Source organism: Rhinatrema bivittatum, chromosome 15, assembly GCF_901001135.1.
Source record: "Rhinatrema bivittatum chromosome 15, aRhiBiv1.1, whole genome shotgun sequence".
Classification (NCBI taxonomy): domain Eukaryota; kingdom Metazoa; phylum Chordata; class Amphibia; order Gymnophiona; family Rhinatrematidae; genus Rhinatrema; species Rhinatrema bivittatum.
The window spans coordinates 46,254,208-46,268,187 of NC_042629.1; the positions used below are offsets into that span (position 1 = coordinate 46,254,208).

The 13,980-nt window shown below is 43.5% G+C and overlaps 1 protein-coding gene across 9 annotated transcripts in view; it reads right to left on the minus strand.

Annotated features, from left to right (window-relative positions):
- Nucleotides 1-13,980, minus strand: part of STXBP5L (syntaxin binding protein 5 like) — a 779,311-nt gene that overhangs the window by 534,824 nt on the left and 230,507 nt on the right. For all 9 annotated transcript variants that reach the window (XM_029578338.1, XM_029578339.1, XM_029578335.1 and 6 more), the window contains one exon: nucleotides 5,225-5,308. In XM_029578338.1, coding sequence (XP_029434198.1) covers nucleotides 5,225-5,308 — 84 coding nt within the window. The remainder of the gene's footprint in view (nucleotides 1-5,224; nucleotides 5,309-13,980) is intronic.

The following is a 13,980-nucleotide window of genomic DNA, read 5'->3' on the forward strand; positions in this document are numbered from 1 at the left end:
GTCCAGCGGGGGTCCGGGAGCGATCTCCTACGCTCCTGACGTCGGGTTACAAAAAACAAAATGGCGCCGGCGCTACCTTTGACCTGTCATATGACAGGGCAAAGGTAGCGCCGGCGCCATTTCTACAACGCACCGCAGGCCCGAGAGTAAAAGATCACACCGGGACCCCCGCTCTGGACCCCAGGTAATTTAAGGCATTTTGGGGTGGTTCGGGAGGGTGGGGGATTTATTTTAAAGGGTCGGGGTGGGTTTTAGGGTTGTTTTAGTGTGCCAGTTTTTCCGCCCTCCCCCTTCCCCCGATTTACGATTTTTGACGATAAATCGGGGGAATTCCTATTGTATCGCGCTTCTAATGATTTTTGACGATTTAAAATATATCGGACGATATTTTAAATCATCAAAAAACGATTCACATCCCTATTATTCTGTACTAACAAAATAGGTCACTTACTCATCCTTCTCAACCTTTCTGCGGCATTTGACACAGTTGATCACAAAAAGCTAATATCCAGTCTAGCTAACATAGGACTATCAGGCAAAACTCTTGATTGGTTCACTTCCTATCTAAAAGACAGAAATTTCAAAGTCTCCGTCAACAACAACGCATCAGAAGCAATCCCCCTGGAAACAGGAGTACCACAAGGGTCCGCTCTTTCGGCCACACTCTTTAACATCCATCTACTTCCCCTATGCCAACTCCTATCAAGCCTAGGCGTCACTTACTACATGTATGCTGACGACATACAACTCCTCGTTCCAATTACATCCACCACAGAATATGCACTGTTAATAGCTGCCTCTCACCTTGGTTCGATCAAAAATATGCTAAACCACCTAAAATTATGTCTTAACATGAGCAAAACTGAATGCATCGTAATCGAAAGAAAAAACTCTGGACCCAAAACCAACCCATCCCTCCAAATAGATAACATCCACATACAACTTAAAGACAACGTAAAAGACCTCGGAATCTGGATTGACAGTGAATTAACCTACAAAAAACACATCTCAACAAAAAGAAAGGAAGGTTTCCACAAACTCCAAATACTTAAACAACTTAAACCGATGCTTCACCACCAAGATTTCAGAACAGTCTTACAATCTCTCATCTTCACCAGCCTTGACTACTGCAACTCTCTCGATAGGTCTACCCAAAGTGACCTTAAAGCCACTTCAACTACTACAGAATGCAGCAGCAAGAGTACTAACTGGAAAAAAGAAATCAGAACACATCACACCCATACTCAACAGCCTACACTGGCTTCCAGTTGATAAAAGAATTGAATTCAAATTACTTACAGTCCTACACAACGCAATTTACAAAGCAGATAACACAGCCCTTGACAATGTCATACATATTCACAGATCACAACGTACAACTAGAACAACCAGAAAATTACAGCTAGAAATACAATCACTCCCACTAGCCAAGCTATCCACCACAAGGAACAGAGCCATAATCCATCGCCTGTCCAAAATTATGGAACTCACTACCAGAGCACTTGAGCTCACAAAGCAACATTAAGTTATTTAAAAAAGAGCTCAAAACATGGATATTTAGCCAAACAGTCAAAGATGGTATTGGTTAATCTCTCATAACATAACAGACCCCATGTATAACCTTTATTGGACATGCAATGGAACGACTCAGACTATGACACAGAACGTTTTCAAGTTATAAATTACTTGGCTAGATTACAGATATACCCTATTTAGCATTTGAAATTTTTTGCTTGTATCAAGTTTAGTTTAATGTTTTCCTAAGTTTCTCCTTTCTCTGTTAATTGTAATAAGTTGTTATAATTATAAACCGGAGTGAAGGCTGCTAGCTATACCTCGGTATAAAATTTTTTTTAAATAAAATACTACACCCTTACAGGTGAATTTTAAAAGCCCTAAGTGTGCCAAAGCCAAGAGATACATGCAGATTTTAAGAGGTGCCCGTATACATGCGTATCTCCCGCGTAAAAATTTTTTTCATAAAGGGGGCAGGGCATGGGCATTCCAGGAAATATGAATGAAATCAGGGCACAAGTATTTACTCACACCAATACACACCAGGGTCTCTATCCGCATAATTTTACTTCTGCTATGGAAGGTAAGTCATGAAACAAAAAAAAAAAAAAAACTAGGCTAGTCAGCGGGGTTTTTTAAGGGTTGGGGCTATTAGGGTAAAAGGGAGGTTTACCCAGTTTGTTCCCAGTTTACTCCTTAGTAAACTGGGAACAAACTGGGTAAACAGGAATTGAGTTGGCGCACGTATCTACTAAAATCTTCCCTCCAAACCGATTTGAGGTGGCATTTGCACGCAGATGCGCACGTCAATGTAAAATCGTGCGCACAAGTACGCGCATATAGCCAATTTTATAGCATGCACGCATATGTTATAAAATCAGTTTTCCCAGTTCGTTCCTAGGTCACCGAATTAAGGGATAGTTCTCCCAAACCATCCTAGTTTAATAGCCTCCCCTATTGGACCCAACCCTTAAAACCCTGCTAATCTGTCTAGAAATTTTTTAGTACTTATGTGTCATCCATAGCAGAAGTAAAGTTACTTAGCAGGGGACCCCAGCATGCAAATTTTATGGTTAAATCCCGGAATGCTCTTGCCCCGCCCAGACCACACCCATGTCCCACTCACTTTTTAAAATTTTTTCATTTGGGCAAGCAGTGACAAGTATGTGTGTATCCAGGTGGGTTTTAAATTACGCATGCGAGCTCGACTTGTGCACATATCTCCCGGTTTTGGCTCACGCCGGGCTTTTAAAATTCACCTTTTAATGTTTTAAATGCTGTGATATTTTAAAAGTTTTACTTTTTTCAGAAAAACACAGGTAACATTAATACCTTACAAGTAAATTTTCAAAGGCCCGCACTCGCAAATACTAGCGGTTACGCGCATGGCTGGACCCTGCATGCGCCGCACGCATTTTCTAAAGGGCCCAGCCACGCGTGTCACCACCAATACGTGTGCGAGTGCCGGGCCTTTCAGAAAGGGTGGGCTGGGACAGCGCCATTTGACGCTGTACCAGGGAAGCGTGCACCGGCAGGTGGCCGGTGTGTAGAATCTACTGCTGCTCCAGAGGAGCTGCAAGGTAAAAAAATTAAAAAAATGTTAAGAGTTAGGTAGGGGTCAGGGAAGAGAGGGGAAGAGGTAGGAAAGGTAGGGTTAGGCACAGAAAGGTTCCCTCCTGGCCCGATTGTGTCAGTGCACATAGGTTTTAAAATCCTCCCCCCCCCTGCGTGCGCAAGTCACGGGCCACCCGCACATGCACGTGGCCATCGGATTTTATTACATGCATGCACTGTTATAAAAACATGCATGCGCATGTTATAAAATCAGTGCATCTATGTGCATGGGTCTTAAAATTGACCCCATATGCTAGGAAAGGGCAGAAATGAAAGGTCCCTTCCAAATTTTTTTTAAAAATGCAGCACTGGGCAGGAGCACAGAGGCCACCGATAACCCAGCGCCATGTTTGTAGTATAGGGGGAGGAACAGCAGGAGTGGACGAACTTCCCATGGCGTGCCCCCAGTGCTGGAAGCCTCCCCGGCACGGGCGATGTCGTGCATTATCAATGTGACAGATGACAGGAAATGTCCACTGAGGGCACCTCGCTGAAGAACTGGGCCTTGCTTGGCTGTGGTGGGCCCCACGTCCTGAGGTGATGCACTGCTTGCCAATGGGTCTCATAGCCAACTCATTTGTTATGGCTTGGGTACTTAGGTCTTTTTAGTATATTTGTAACACAATAAAGACGTGGCCATATTTTGTTTCCAGTGAGTTGTCTTTATTCATTTAGCTTAGGACTCATTGATATTGAACTGCCATCCCCCCTCTTGTGATGAAGCTGTCATGGCTACCCAGGTTATATAATCTACCTTGTGCTTACCTTTAGGAAATATTAACAGTTTATAAATAAATACACATACACACACACACACACACACACTTTAACAATGATGTGCTGGAGGATAAGAGGGAAATTCAGTGGTTCTGTGTGTGACAATGAAGGTACTGGGCCATAAATGGACATGTGTGGCATGTCCTGTCATTTTGAGTACTTTTCTTGTATACATTCTGGAGTACATGCATGGCTGTGTGTGTGCTTGCTACTTTATTTTTCATGTCATACTTCTTTTTAGCATTCATAAAGCAAAAAGAATGAGCACTATGATCAAGTTGTCTACACAGATTTATACATTCTGTTCTGGTATAAGATTTTGTTCTATGATTTTCTTGTGCTGCAGTAATGCAATTATGTTTATACTCAAGTTCTTTGTAGTTATGCATTTTCATGTTCAGGTAATTGTCAGCCAGGGTTTGACATAGCAGCACACTACAGATTATTATACTGGTAGGCAACTCTGGTCCTGGAGTGCCACAAACAGGTCTGGTTTTCAGGACATCCACAATGAATATGCATGAGGTATATTTTGCATACAATGGAAGCAGTGCACCCAAAATACCTCATACAGATACATATTCATTATGAACATCCTGAAAACCAGACCTGTTTCTACAAAGCCAAGACTAGAGTTGCCTACTCCTGGTTTTGTAGCAAAGCTAGGTGTACATTGAGACTTCAGTTTAGGGTTTGTTAGTCATTAGAGTTCTTATGTTACTAAGCTTGCAAGTTCTCTTTATGCTATAGCATTCACACATGCCCTTCTGTGTCTCTTGCTCTACCTTCATCTGACCACATTACATATTCTGATATTGCCATGATCTATTTTTATTTGATTTATATTTCTCGTTTGGGCACTTCAAAGCATGATCTATATCATGGTGTCAGACTTCTAGCTCTAATCCCCAATTCCAAAGAGCCTATGGTGCAGAGATCACTACCTATACTTTATTTTCTCTAGAAATGGGGCTCTCTATAATGGAAACCAATGTGGGATGCAAGTACAAGTAGTAATTACAGAATCTAAAGAATATAGGTCAGCCTTTTCATGTATTCTTGATAAAAGATGCTTCTTCCCGCCATTACATTCCTTTCTCTTAGGAAAACTCCCTTGACATGTTCTCTAATCCATTTAAAGCAGCAATTTTAAACACATGAAAACAAGTCAGCTATGTTGAACCCATTCTGCTACAGTTGTTTCATAGAATTAAAATAACATTATACACTATTTTGAAGTAGACATTCAATTTATAAGTACTAATTATTTATTTCATTGTATTTTCAAAATGTCCTTTTCCAAACTAAAATGACTTACCTCATCATAGTAAAATCTTAAGTCTGCCCTTTTCGATCGTAAATCCCACTGAACAACAGTTCCACTTTCATAACCTATTAGTAGCTGAAAGAAAAGAAACCCAAACTGTGTTTCCAGGATTATATTTAAAACTGAAAACTTAAATTATGTTTATGAGAACATCACAATAGAAATATGTGTTAACCATCTTGCTAACACTGGTTGAGAAGCCAATGTGCTCAATATTGACCCATTAACCTACTATACTATAATCCACAATTAAAACAAAATATCTTCCATACTTATAGAAGGATGATTGTCCATTGTTGAAGTTTATTGATTTTATAGGACATACTTTTCATAGCCAGTATCTACAAGATTTGTCAAGTGCAAATTACATGGCCATAAAGTTCATACAAGCTTCTCTATGAGATATTGTGTGACAAAAAAAAAAAAAAAAAAGAAGATATTTGAAGGGGGAAAAAATCAAGATAGTTAAATTGACTGTGATTCAATTTTAATACAATGTATTAACAATTATACACTTAAGCATGTGTATTAGTGACAGACAATTAGGGGATGACATGGGTCCTCACAATCAGGCCGATACAGTAAAGTTCGTGGGAGAGCGGGCGAGCGCCCGCTCTCCCGGCGTGCGCACAGGCCAGTGTCCTGTGCGCGTGATACAGTAAAACAAAATATTTAAATTAGGGCCCGCAGTAAAAAGAGGCGCTAGGGAGACTAGCTCATCCCCAGCTCCTCTTTTTGGACAGGAGTGGTGGCTGTCAGCGGGTTTGACAGCCGATGCTCAATTTTGCCGGTGTCGGTTCTCGAGCCCACTGACAGCCACGGGTTCGGAAACCGGACGCCGGCAAAATTGAGCGCCTGGTTTTCATCCTGCAAGCCACGGACTGATTTTACATCATTTTTTTTTTTTTAACTTTTTTTTTTTTTTAAACTTTTGGGACCTCAGACTTAATATTGCCATCATATTAGGTCGGAGGGTGCACAGAAAAGCAGTTTTTACTGCTTTTCTGTGCACTTCCCCAGCGCCGGCAGAAATTAATGCCTACCTTTGGGTAGGCGCTAATTTCTTAAAGTAAAATGTGTGGCTTGGCTGCACATTATACTTACTGTATCTCACGGGAATGACTAATAGGGCCATCAACATGCATTTGCATGTTGTGGGGGCTATTAGTCTCAGGGGGGAGGGGGGGTTGGACGCCCGTTTTCGACACGCTATTACCCCTTACTGAATAAGGGGTAAAGCTAGCGCATCAAAAATGCACTTCCAAATGTGGGTTAACAGAGCGCTCCGGTGGAGCGCACTGTACTGTATCAACCTGAATGTCTCAGAATTTACTACAGTTGGATTGTCTTTTGTCTTAGGAAAAAAGTTATCACAAAATAGTATACCTGACAAGTTGTGTTTATGAGGAATATCCAGCAGCTAAAGTTAAATCAGTTTGAAATATAAATGTGCTCAGAAAAGCTCTTTAAAAGAAATTAGCTGATTTGATGTCTTAAATTCTTAAAAACACAAAACATATAAAAGCAGCAGAAAACTTTCTTAAATAGGTTTTTCTGATCACATCTACTCCATTTGAAGCCAACGGAAGAATGTAAAGCTTGGAATTTGACTGACATTTTTCAAACTGCTTGTCTTATATAATAAAGAAGCGCTTAGGCAAGACGGGAGATAGGGTAAAGACATTCAAATATCTGAAAGGTATTAATAAATACACAAGAAGCAAACTTATTTCAAAGGAAAGGAAGTTCTAGAATAAGGGATCAACAGGGTAAACTAATGGGTAATGTTACAAAATATGTTTTTGAAGAAAGAGTGGTAGAAACGTGGAATAGCCTCCTAGCATAGTTGGTGGCAGCTAAAACCATGACAAAGGTTAAGAGAGCATGGGATAAGCACAAAGGATCCTTATTTACTAAAAGTGGGGAAATCAGAAAGTATGACTTAGCAGCATTGTTTAAGAAGGTAACTTTGAAACGGCCACTCGGGCATATGTATGCCGGCTGGCGCCCAGAGACATGGCCATTTTTTTTTAACATATGTATGTATATGCTTGTAAGCAGACGACCTACAGTTCTACATACCACTCCCTAGATCATATGAAAATACAGCAGCGATAATATCTACATACATGAAAACAATACAAATACTCTTGCACTTAAGCTAACACTAAAGCCTAAAAAGACAAATAACTTGGCTACGTGGAAAGCAAAATGTTGCTTACCTGTAACAGGTGTTCTCACAGGTCAGCAGGATGTTAGTCCTCACATATGGGTGACATCACAGGATGGAGCCCAATCACAGAAGACTTTTGTCAAAGTTTCTAGAAACTTGACTAGCAGCTACTGGGCATGCCCAAGATGGCACTAACCCTGCAACCAGCAGGGGTCCCCCTTCAGTCTTGTTTGAAAGCTAAAGTAAGTACCAAAAATAAAAATAAGAAAAACTAACTAATCCAACACCATGCAGTGGCGGGCAGGTTTCGTAAGGACTAACATCCTGCTGTCCTGTGAGAACACCTGTTACAGGTAAGCAACATTTGCTTTCTCACAGGACAAGCAGGATGGTAGTCCTCACATATGGGTGAGTACCGAGCTGAGGATGTCCGAATATGCACCAAATATACCCAAATACGTGTAACAGGCACAACAACTGGGGTGGAATTTGGTAGAGGGCATCCTGAACCCTAACGGGCAGGCGGAAGGGTGTTGGTACATCAAGTTGCAAAAAGGTTGTGCAAGACAGATTGGCCAAAGATGGAATCTTGTCTTCCAGCCTTGTCTAGACAATAATGGGCTGTAAAGGTATGGAGAGAACTCCAGGTAGCAGCCCTACAAATATCAGGAAGCGGCACAGAACGAAGGTGCGCTACAGAAGTTGCCTTGGCCCTGACTGAGTGTGCTCTAGTGTCCTGAAGTGGAATGCCTCCTTGCTGATAACAAAAAGAAATGCTGTCCGCTATCCAGGAGGAGAGAGTCTGCTTACCCACAGGTTGACGCAAGCTGATGGAAGCAAAGGAAACAAACAATTGAGTACTTTGCCTGTGGGCAGCTGTATGGTCCAGGTAGAATGCTAGAGCCCGTTTCTAGTCGAGGGTATGCAGAGCCTGCTCCCCTGGATTGGAATGGGGCCTGGGAAAGAAGGTGGGTAGTATAATGGATTGATTAATGTGAAACTCAGATACTCCTTAGGTAAGAACTTAGGGTGAGTGCGGAGTACCGCCCGGTCCTGCAGAAGTTTAGTGTAAGGCGAATAGGTAACTAGGGCCTGTAACTAACTCTGCGAGCAGATGTTATTGCCAAAAGGAATAACACTTTCCATGTGAGAAAGCGAAGATGACAGGATTGGAGAGGCTCGAAAGGTGGTTTCATGAGCCGACCCAAACCAGATTGAGGTCCCAAGAAGGGGTCGGAGGATGCAGTGGAGCCTTGAGGTGAAGCAAGCCTTTCAGAAAATGTGTTACGAGGGGCTGTACCGAAATAGGAACGTCCCCGACACCTTTATGGAAGGCGGACACTGCACTGACATGCATTCTGATGGAGGAAGTTTTTAGACCTGATTCTGACAGGTACCAGAGATAGTCTAGAAACTTTGTGGTGGAGCAGGTAAAGGGAACAAGGGACTGAGAAGAACATCATGATTTAAACCTGTTCCATTTGTAAAGATAAGATTTTCTCATGGAAGGCTTCCGTGAAGTAATCAGGACACGGGAAACTGGCTTCGAAAGGTTGAGAGGCTGCAGGATTAACCTTTCAACATCCAGGCTGTCAGGGACAAGGCCTGAAGATTGGGGTGGCGAGGGCACCCGTTGTTCTGCGTGATCAGAAGCGGGTCCTTCCCCAGGGGATCGTGCCTGCGAATGGAGAGGTCCTGAAGAATCGGAAACCACACTTGACGTGGCCAGTGAGGTGCTATCAGGATCATGCTTCCCTTGTCCTACGTAGCTTCACAAGAGTCTTCGAGAGAAGTGGAAGTGGAGGTAATGCATAGGAGACTGGCGTCCCATGAGAGGGAGAACGCATCCCTTGGTTGTGAGTGTTGACTGCGAGTGAGAGCAAAATAGTTTTCTACTTTGCGGTTCTGAGGTGACGCAAAGAGGTCTATGTGAGGGTACCCCCAATGTTGGAATATCGAATCCGCAACTGTGGGGTTGAGAGACTACTCGTGTGGTCGAAAGGTGCGACAGAGCGTGTCTGCCAACACATTGTCCACTCCTGGCAAGTAGGTGGCCCTGAGGTACATCAAGTGGAAGAGGGCCTCCGCCCATATCTGCGCAGCCTCCTGACACAGGAGGCGGGAGCCTGTTCCTCCTTGTTTGTTGATGTACCACATGGCCACCTGGTAGTCCGTTTGAATCAGGAGGACCTGGTTAGAGAGGCAATCCTGAAATACTTGGAGAGCATATCTGATTGCTCGTAGCTCCAGGAAATCGATCTGGTGTTTGGCTTCCTCTGGAGACCAATTCCCTTGAGTTTGTAAATTGGCAACATGTGCTCCCCAACCGATGTTGGAGGCATCTGTTGTAAGGGTTATTTGAGGGTCCGGCGCTTGAAAAGGCAGGCCTTGAAGGAGATTGGCCTGATTCTTCCACCAAGCTAGATATAGACGAAGTGGGTTGGTTATGTGGACAACAGCTGATAGTGGTTGAGATGACAGAATCCACTGTGACCTTAGAGTCCACTGTAGGATCCTCATGGCGAGACGAGCCATGGGAGTGATGTGTACTGAGGATGCCATGTGTCCTAGCAAGACCAGAAAGTGACATGCAGTGGAGCATTGTCGAGACTGCAGCTGATGGGCGAGAGAGGAGATGATGAGAGCTCGTTCTCGAGGAAGAAATGCCTTTGCCTTGAGGGTGTCCAAGTCTGCTCCTATGAACGACAGGGTTTGCGATGGGACCAAGCTAGAATTTGGATAATTGATGAGAAACCCCAGAGAGATCAGGGTGTGCAAGATGAGACGTAGGGACGTCAAAACAACTTGCTGTGTGGGAGCCCTGATCAACCAATCGTCGAGATACGGGTAGACGTGGACACCTTGAGTTCTGAGGAACGCTGCTGCCTCTACTACGAGGCACTTGGTGAAGACTCGTGGAGCAGAGGTTAGGCCGAATGGTAGCACTCTATATTGGTAGTGCTTTGGGCCTATGAGAAATCGCAGAAATCTGTGATGAGACGGAGTTATTGCGATATGTGTGTACGTGTCCTGGAGGTCTAGAGAGCAGAGCCAGTCTCCCCTCTGTAGAAGGGGGAGGAGGGAACCCAAGGTCTCCATCTTGAACTTTTCTCTTTGGAGGAACTTGTTTAAGGCTCGAAGATCTAGTATAGGGCGTACGCCACCTGACTTTTTTGGGATTAGAAAATACAGAGAGTAGAATCCTAGGCCCTGTTGGGAGTAGGGCACTGGTTCTATAGCTCTGGACTGGAGGAGGAGGGAAATCTCCTGTTCCAGGAGTGGCGAATGGTCTAATGTTCCCCACGTCAGTCGAGGTGGGGAGTCCGGTGGAACGGCAAGGAAGTTGAGATGCTAACCTTGAGTTATTATGGTGAGCACCTACTGGTCTGTGGCACAATCGGCCTCCCACTGGTACATGCTTTAGTGGAGTCTGAATGCTGCTCTCTAGAAAAAAAGTCAAAAACCAGATGCTGGAAATGGTTGAGGAGTTGTTTGCGGCTTTTGCCTGCGAAGTTGCCTGGACTGGCCTTTCTGATAAGGCTTAGTAGAGCGACCTTTGGACGGAGGAGGATAAGATTTCCTTTGGCGGTAAAAGGATTTCTTAGGCTCCTTTCTGAATGTTTGCGTAACAGGATATTCAGAAGGCAGCAAAGAGAGTTGGCGAAGAGTCTCATGGTGATCCTTGAGTTGCGCCACTGTCTTTTGTATTTGCTCACCAAAAAGATTATCTCCAGTGCAAGGCAAATCAGATCGTCTATCCTGGACCTCAGGCCGTAGGTCGGACAACTTTAGCCAGGCCCATCGCCTTGCAGAAATGGCTGTTGCTGAAACCCTGGAAGCGGTGTCAAAAACGTCATAGGCAGATCTTATCTCATGCTTGCCTGCTTCTAAACCCTTTTGAGCTAGGGCATGTAATTGGTCTTGAGATTGTTGAGGTAGGGACTCAGCAAAGTCCTGTATTTGTTTAAAGAGGACCCTGTTGTACTGGGTCATATAAAGTTGATAAGAGGCGACGTGGGATATAAGCATAGCCCCTTGAAAGATACGATGACCTATAGCATCCAAGACTTTTTGTTCCTTTCCTGGAGGATAGGAAGAATGAGGCTTGGATCTTTGGGTTTTCTTTTGGGCCGACTCAACAACCACTGAATGGTGGTCCAATTGGGACTTCTGGAAACCAGGAGTAGACTGGACTAGGTATGTAGTGTCAGTTTGAGAACGGGAGAGAAGTTCCATTTTCTCCATTCTGGCCTTGCGACCTTTTGGTGTCATTAAGGCACATTTGGTGCAAGTCAGGACATCATGCTCGCATCCGAGACACATTACACAGACTTTATGTGGGTCTGTTATGGACATGATGCGAGTACAGTCCGGGCACAGATGGAACCCAGACACCATGGCCTTTGAAAAATTTAGCTGCGGTACGGTCGACGGCCAGTAGGCCGCGAGGGCTAAACTCGACGGGAATCGACCGAAAACAGGTAAAAACTTACCTGAGTACCACGGAGTCAAAAATTCGAAGGAGGGACCCCTGTGGGGTATGAAAGTTTTTAGTAATTCCGTGAGGAAAATTCCTGTCAGGAATCTCTGTGGAGCTCCTTAACCCGTGTGGCTTCTGCTGCGCGGAAAAAAGAAGACTGAAGGGGGACCCCTGCTGGCTGCAGGTTTAGTGCCATGCTGGGCATGCCCAGTAGGTGCCAGTCAAAGTTCTAGAAACTTTGACAAAAGTGTTCTGTGACTGGGCTCCATCCTATGATGTCACCCATATGTGAGGACTACCATCCTGCTTGTCCTGTGAGAATATTAGGTAATTTGAATATCCATGTGGATAGTAAACCTTGTATGGTTTTTCAGGATTTTCAATTAGTGTCAGAAACTTTACAATTATCACAGATAACAGCTTCTACTCATAGGGCAGGACATATTTTGAATCAGTTGTTAATCCCCTCTTATATTAGTTAGGGTGTTATTAACAATCTTATGATTACTCCAGAACTTTGGTCAGACCATTATTTGATCACATTTACTATGTTAATGGATTGTAAGTTAAAATATTCTCGAACAGCAGTATCAAATCTGTATCATACTTCGGATGACTCTTTTTTTAAACAGAGTAGGTAAAGATAAAGCAAAATTGCTTACCTTGTAATAGGTGTTATCCCAAGACAGCAGAATGTAGTCCTCACATATGGGCGACGTCACTGGACGGAGCCCTATCACGGAAAACTTTGTCAAAGTTTCTAAAAACTTTTGACTGGCACACTGAGCATGCCCAGCATGCCATGATCCCTCGAGCCACAGGGGTCTCCCTTCAGTCTCGTGTATAGCAATAAGCGTTAGCAAAAATAAAATAATAAAACGTGTCGGACCCAACTCCGCAGGGTGACGGGTGGGTTTTGTGAGGACTACATCCTGCTGTCCTGGGATAACACCTATTACAAGGTAAGCAATTTTGCTTTATCCCAGGACAAGCAGGATGCTAGTCCTCACATATGGGTGATTAGCAAGCTACAGGCTGAGTAATTTTGTAGTGGACCAACAGCAACAACTTGTGCAACGGGCACAACTGGAGTACTGTTGGAAAAAATTGAGGCAGCCTAAAATCATAGCAGGTTGGATGTAGAAGGAGTTGGGATTATGCTGGAAATAAGTTCTTTAAGACAGATTGTCCGTAGACTGAATCTTGTCGTTCTTCTTTGTCCAAACAGTAATGAGCTGTAAAGGTGTGAAGAGAACTCCATGTTGCAGCTTTACATATGTCAGCTATTGGCACTGAACGATAGTATGCTACGGAGGTTGACATTGCTCTTACTGAGTGCGCTTTTACTCCCCTTAGAGAGGAAGGCCTGCTTTTTCATAGCAGAACTCTATACAATCTGCAAGCCAGCTGGAGAGAGTTTGTTTGCCCACTGCTTTACCAGGTTTGTTTTTATCAAAAGAAACAAAGAGTTGAGTGGATTTCCTATGGAATGCAGTGCGATATAGGTAATATGCAAGTGCACATTTACAGTCCAAGGTGTGCAAAACCCTCTCACCTTGATGAGAGTGAGGTCTTGGGAAGAATGTTGGCAAGACTATGGATTTATTCAAATGGAATTCCGTAACTACCTTGGGAAGGAATTTTGGGTGTGTACTGAGTCCCACTCGATCATGTAGGAATTTTGTATAGGGTGAGTATGTGGCAAATGCTTGTAACTCACTAACCCTTCTAGCAGATGTAATGGCTATTAGGAATATAGACTTCCATGTAAGAAATTTAATATCGCAGAAATTCATGGGTTCAAAAGGAGAATGCATGAGCCTTGTTAGTACCAAATTAAGGTCCCATTCTGTGACTGGTGGCCGTATAGGAGGTTTTAGACTTATTTATTTATTTATATATTTTAATATACCGACATTGATGTCACATCAGTTTACAGATAACGGAACAGAAATAAGTGGGGGGGGGGGGGGAGACTTATTTCTTACAGTGAAATGTATTTCTAACAATGAATTAAACCTCTTAGAAACCTACTAACAAGGGGTTGCACTGATATCGGTGCATCTCCTATTGTATGGTTGTAAGCTGAGATAG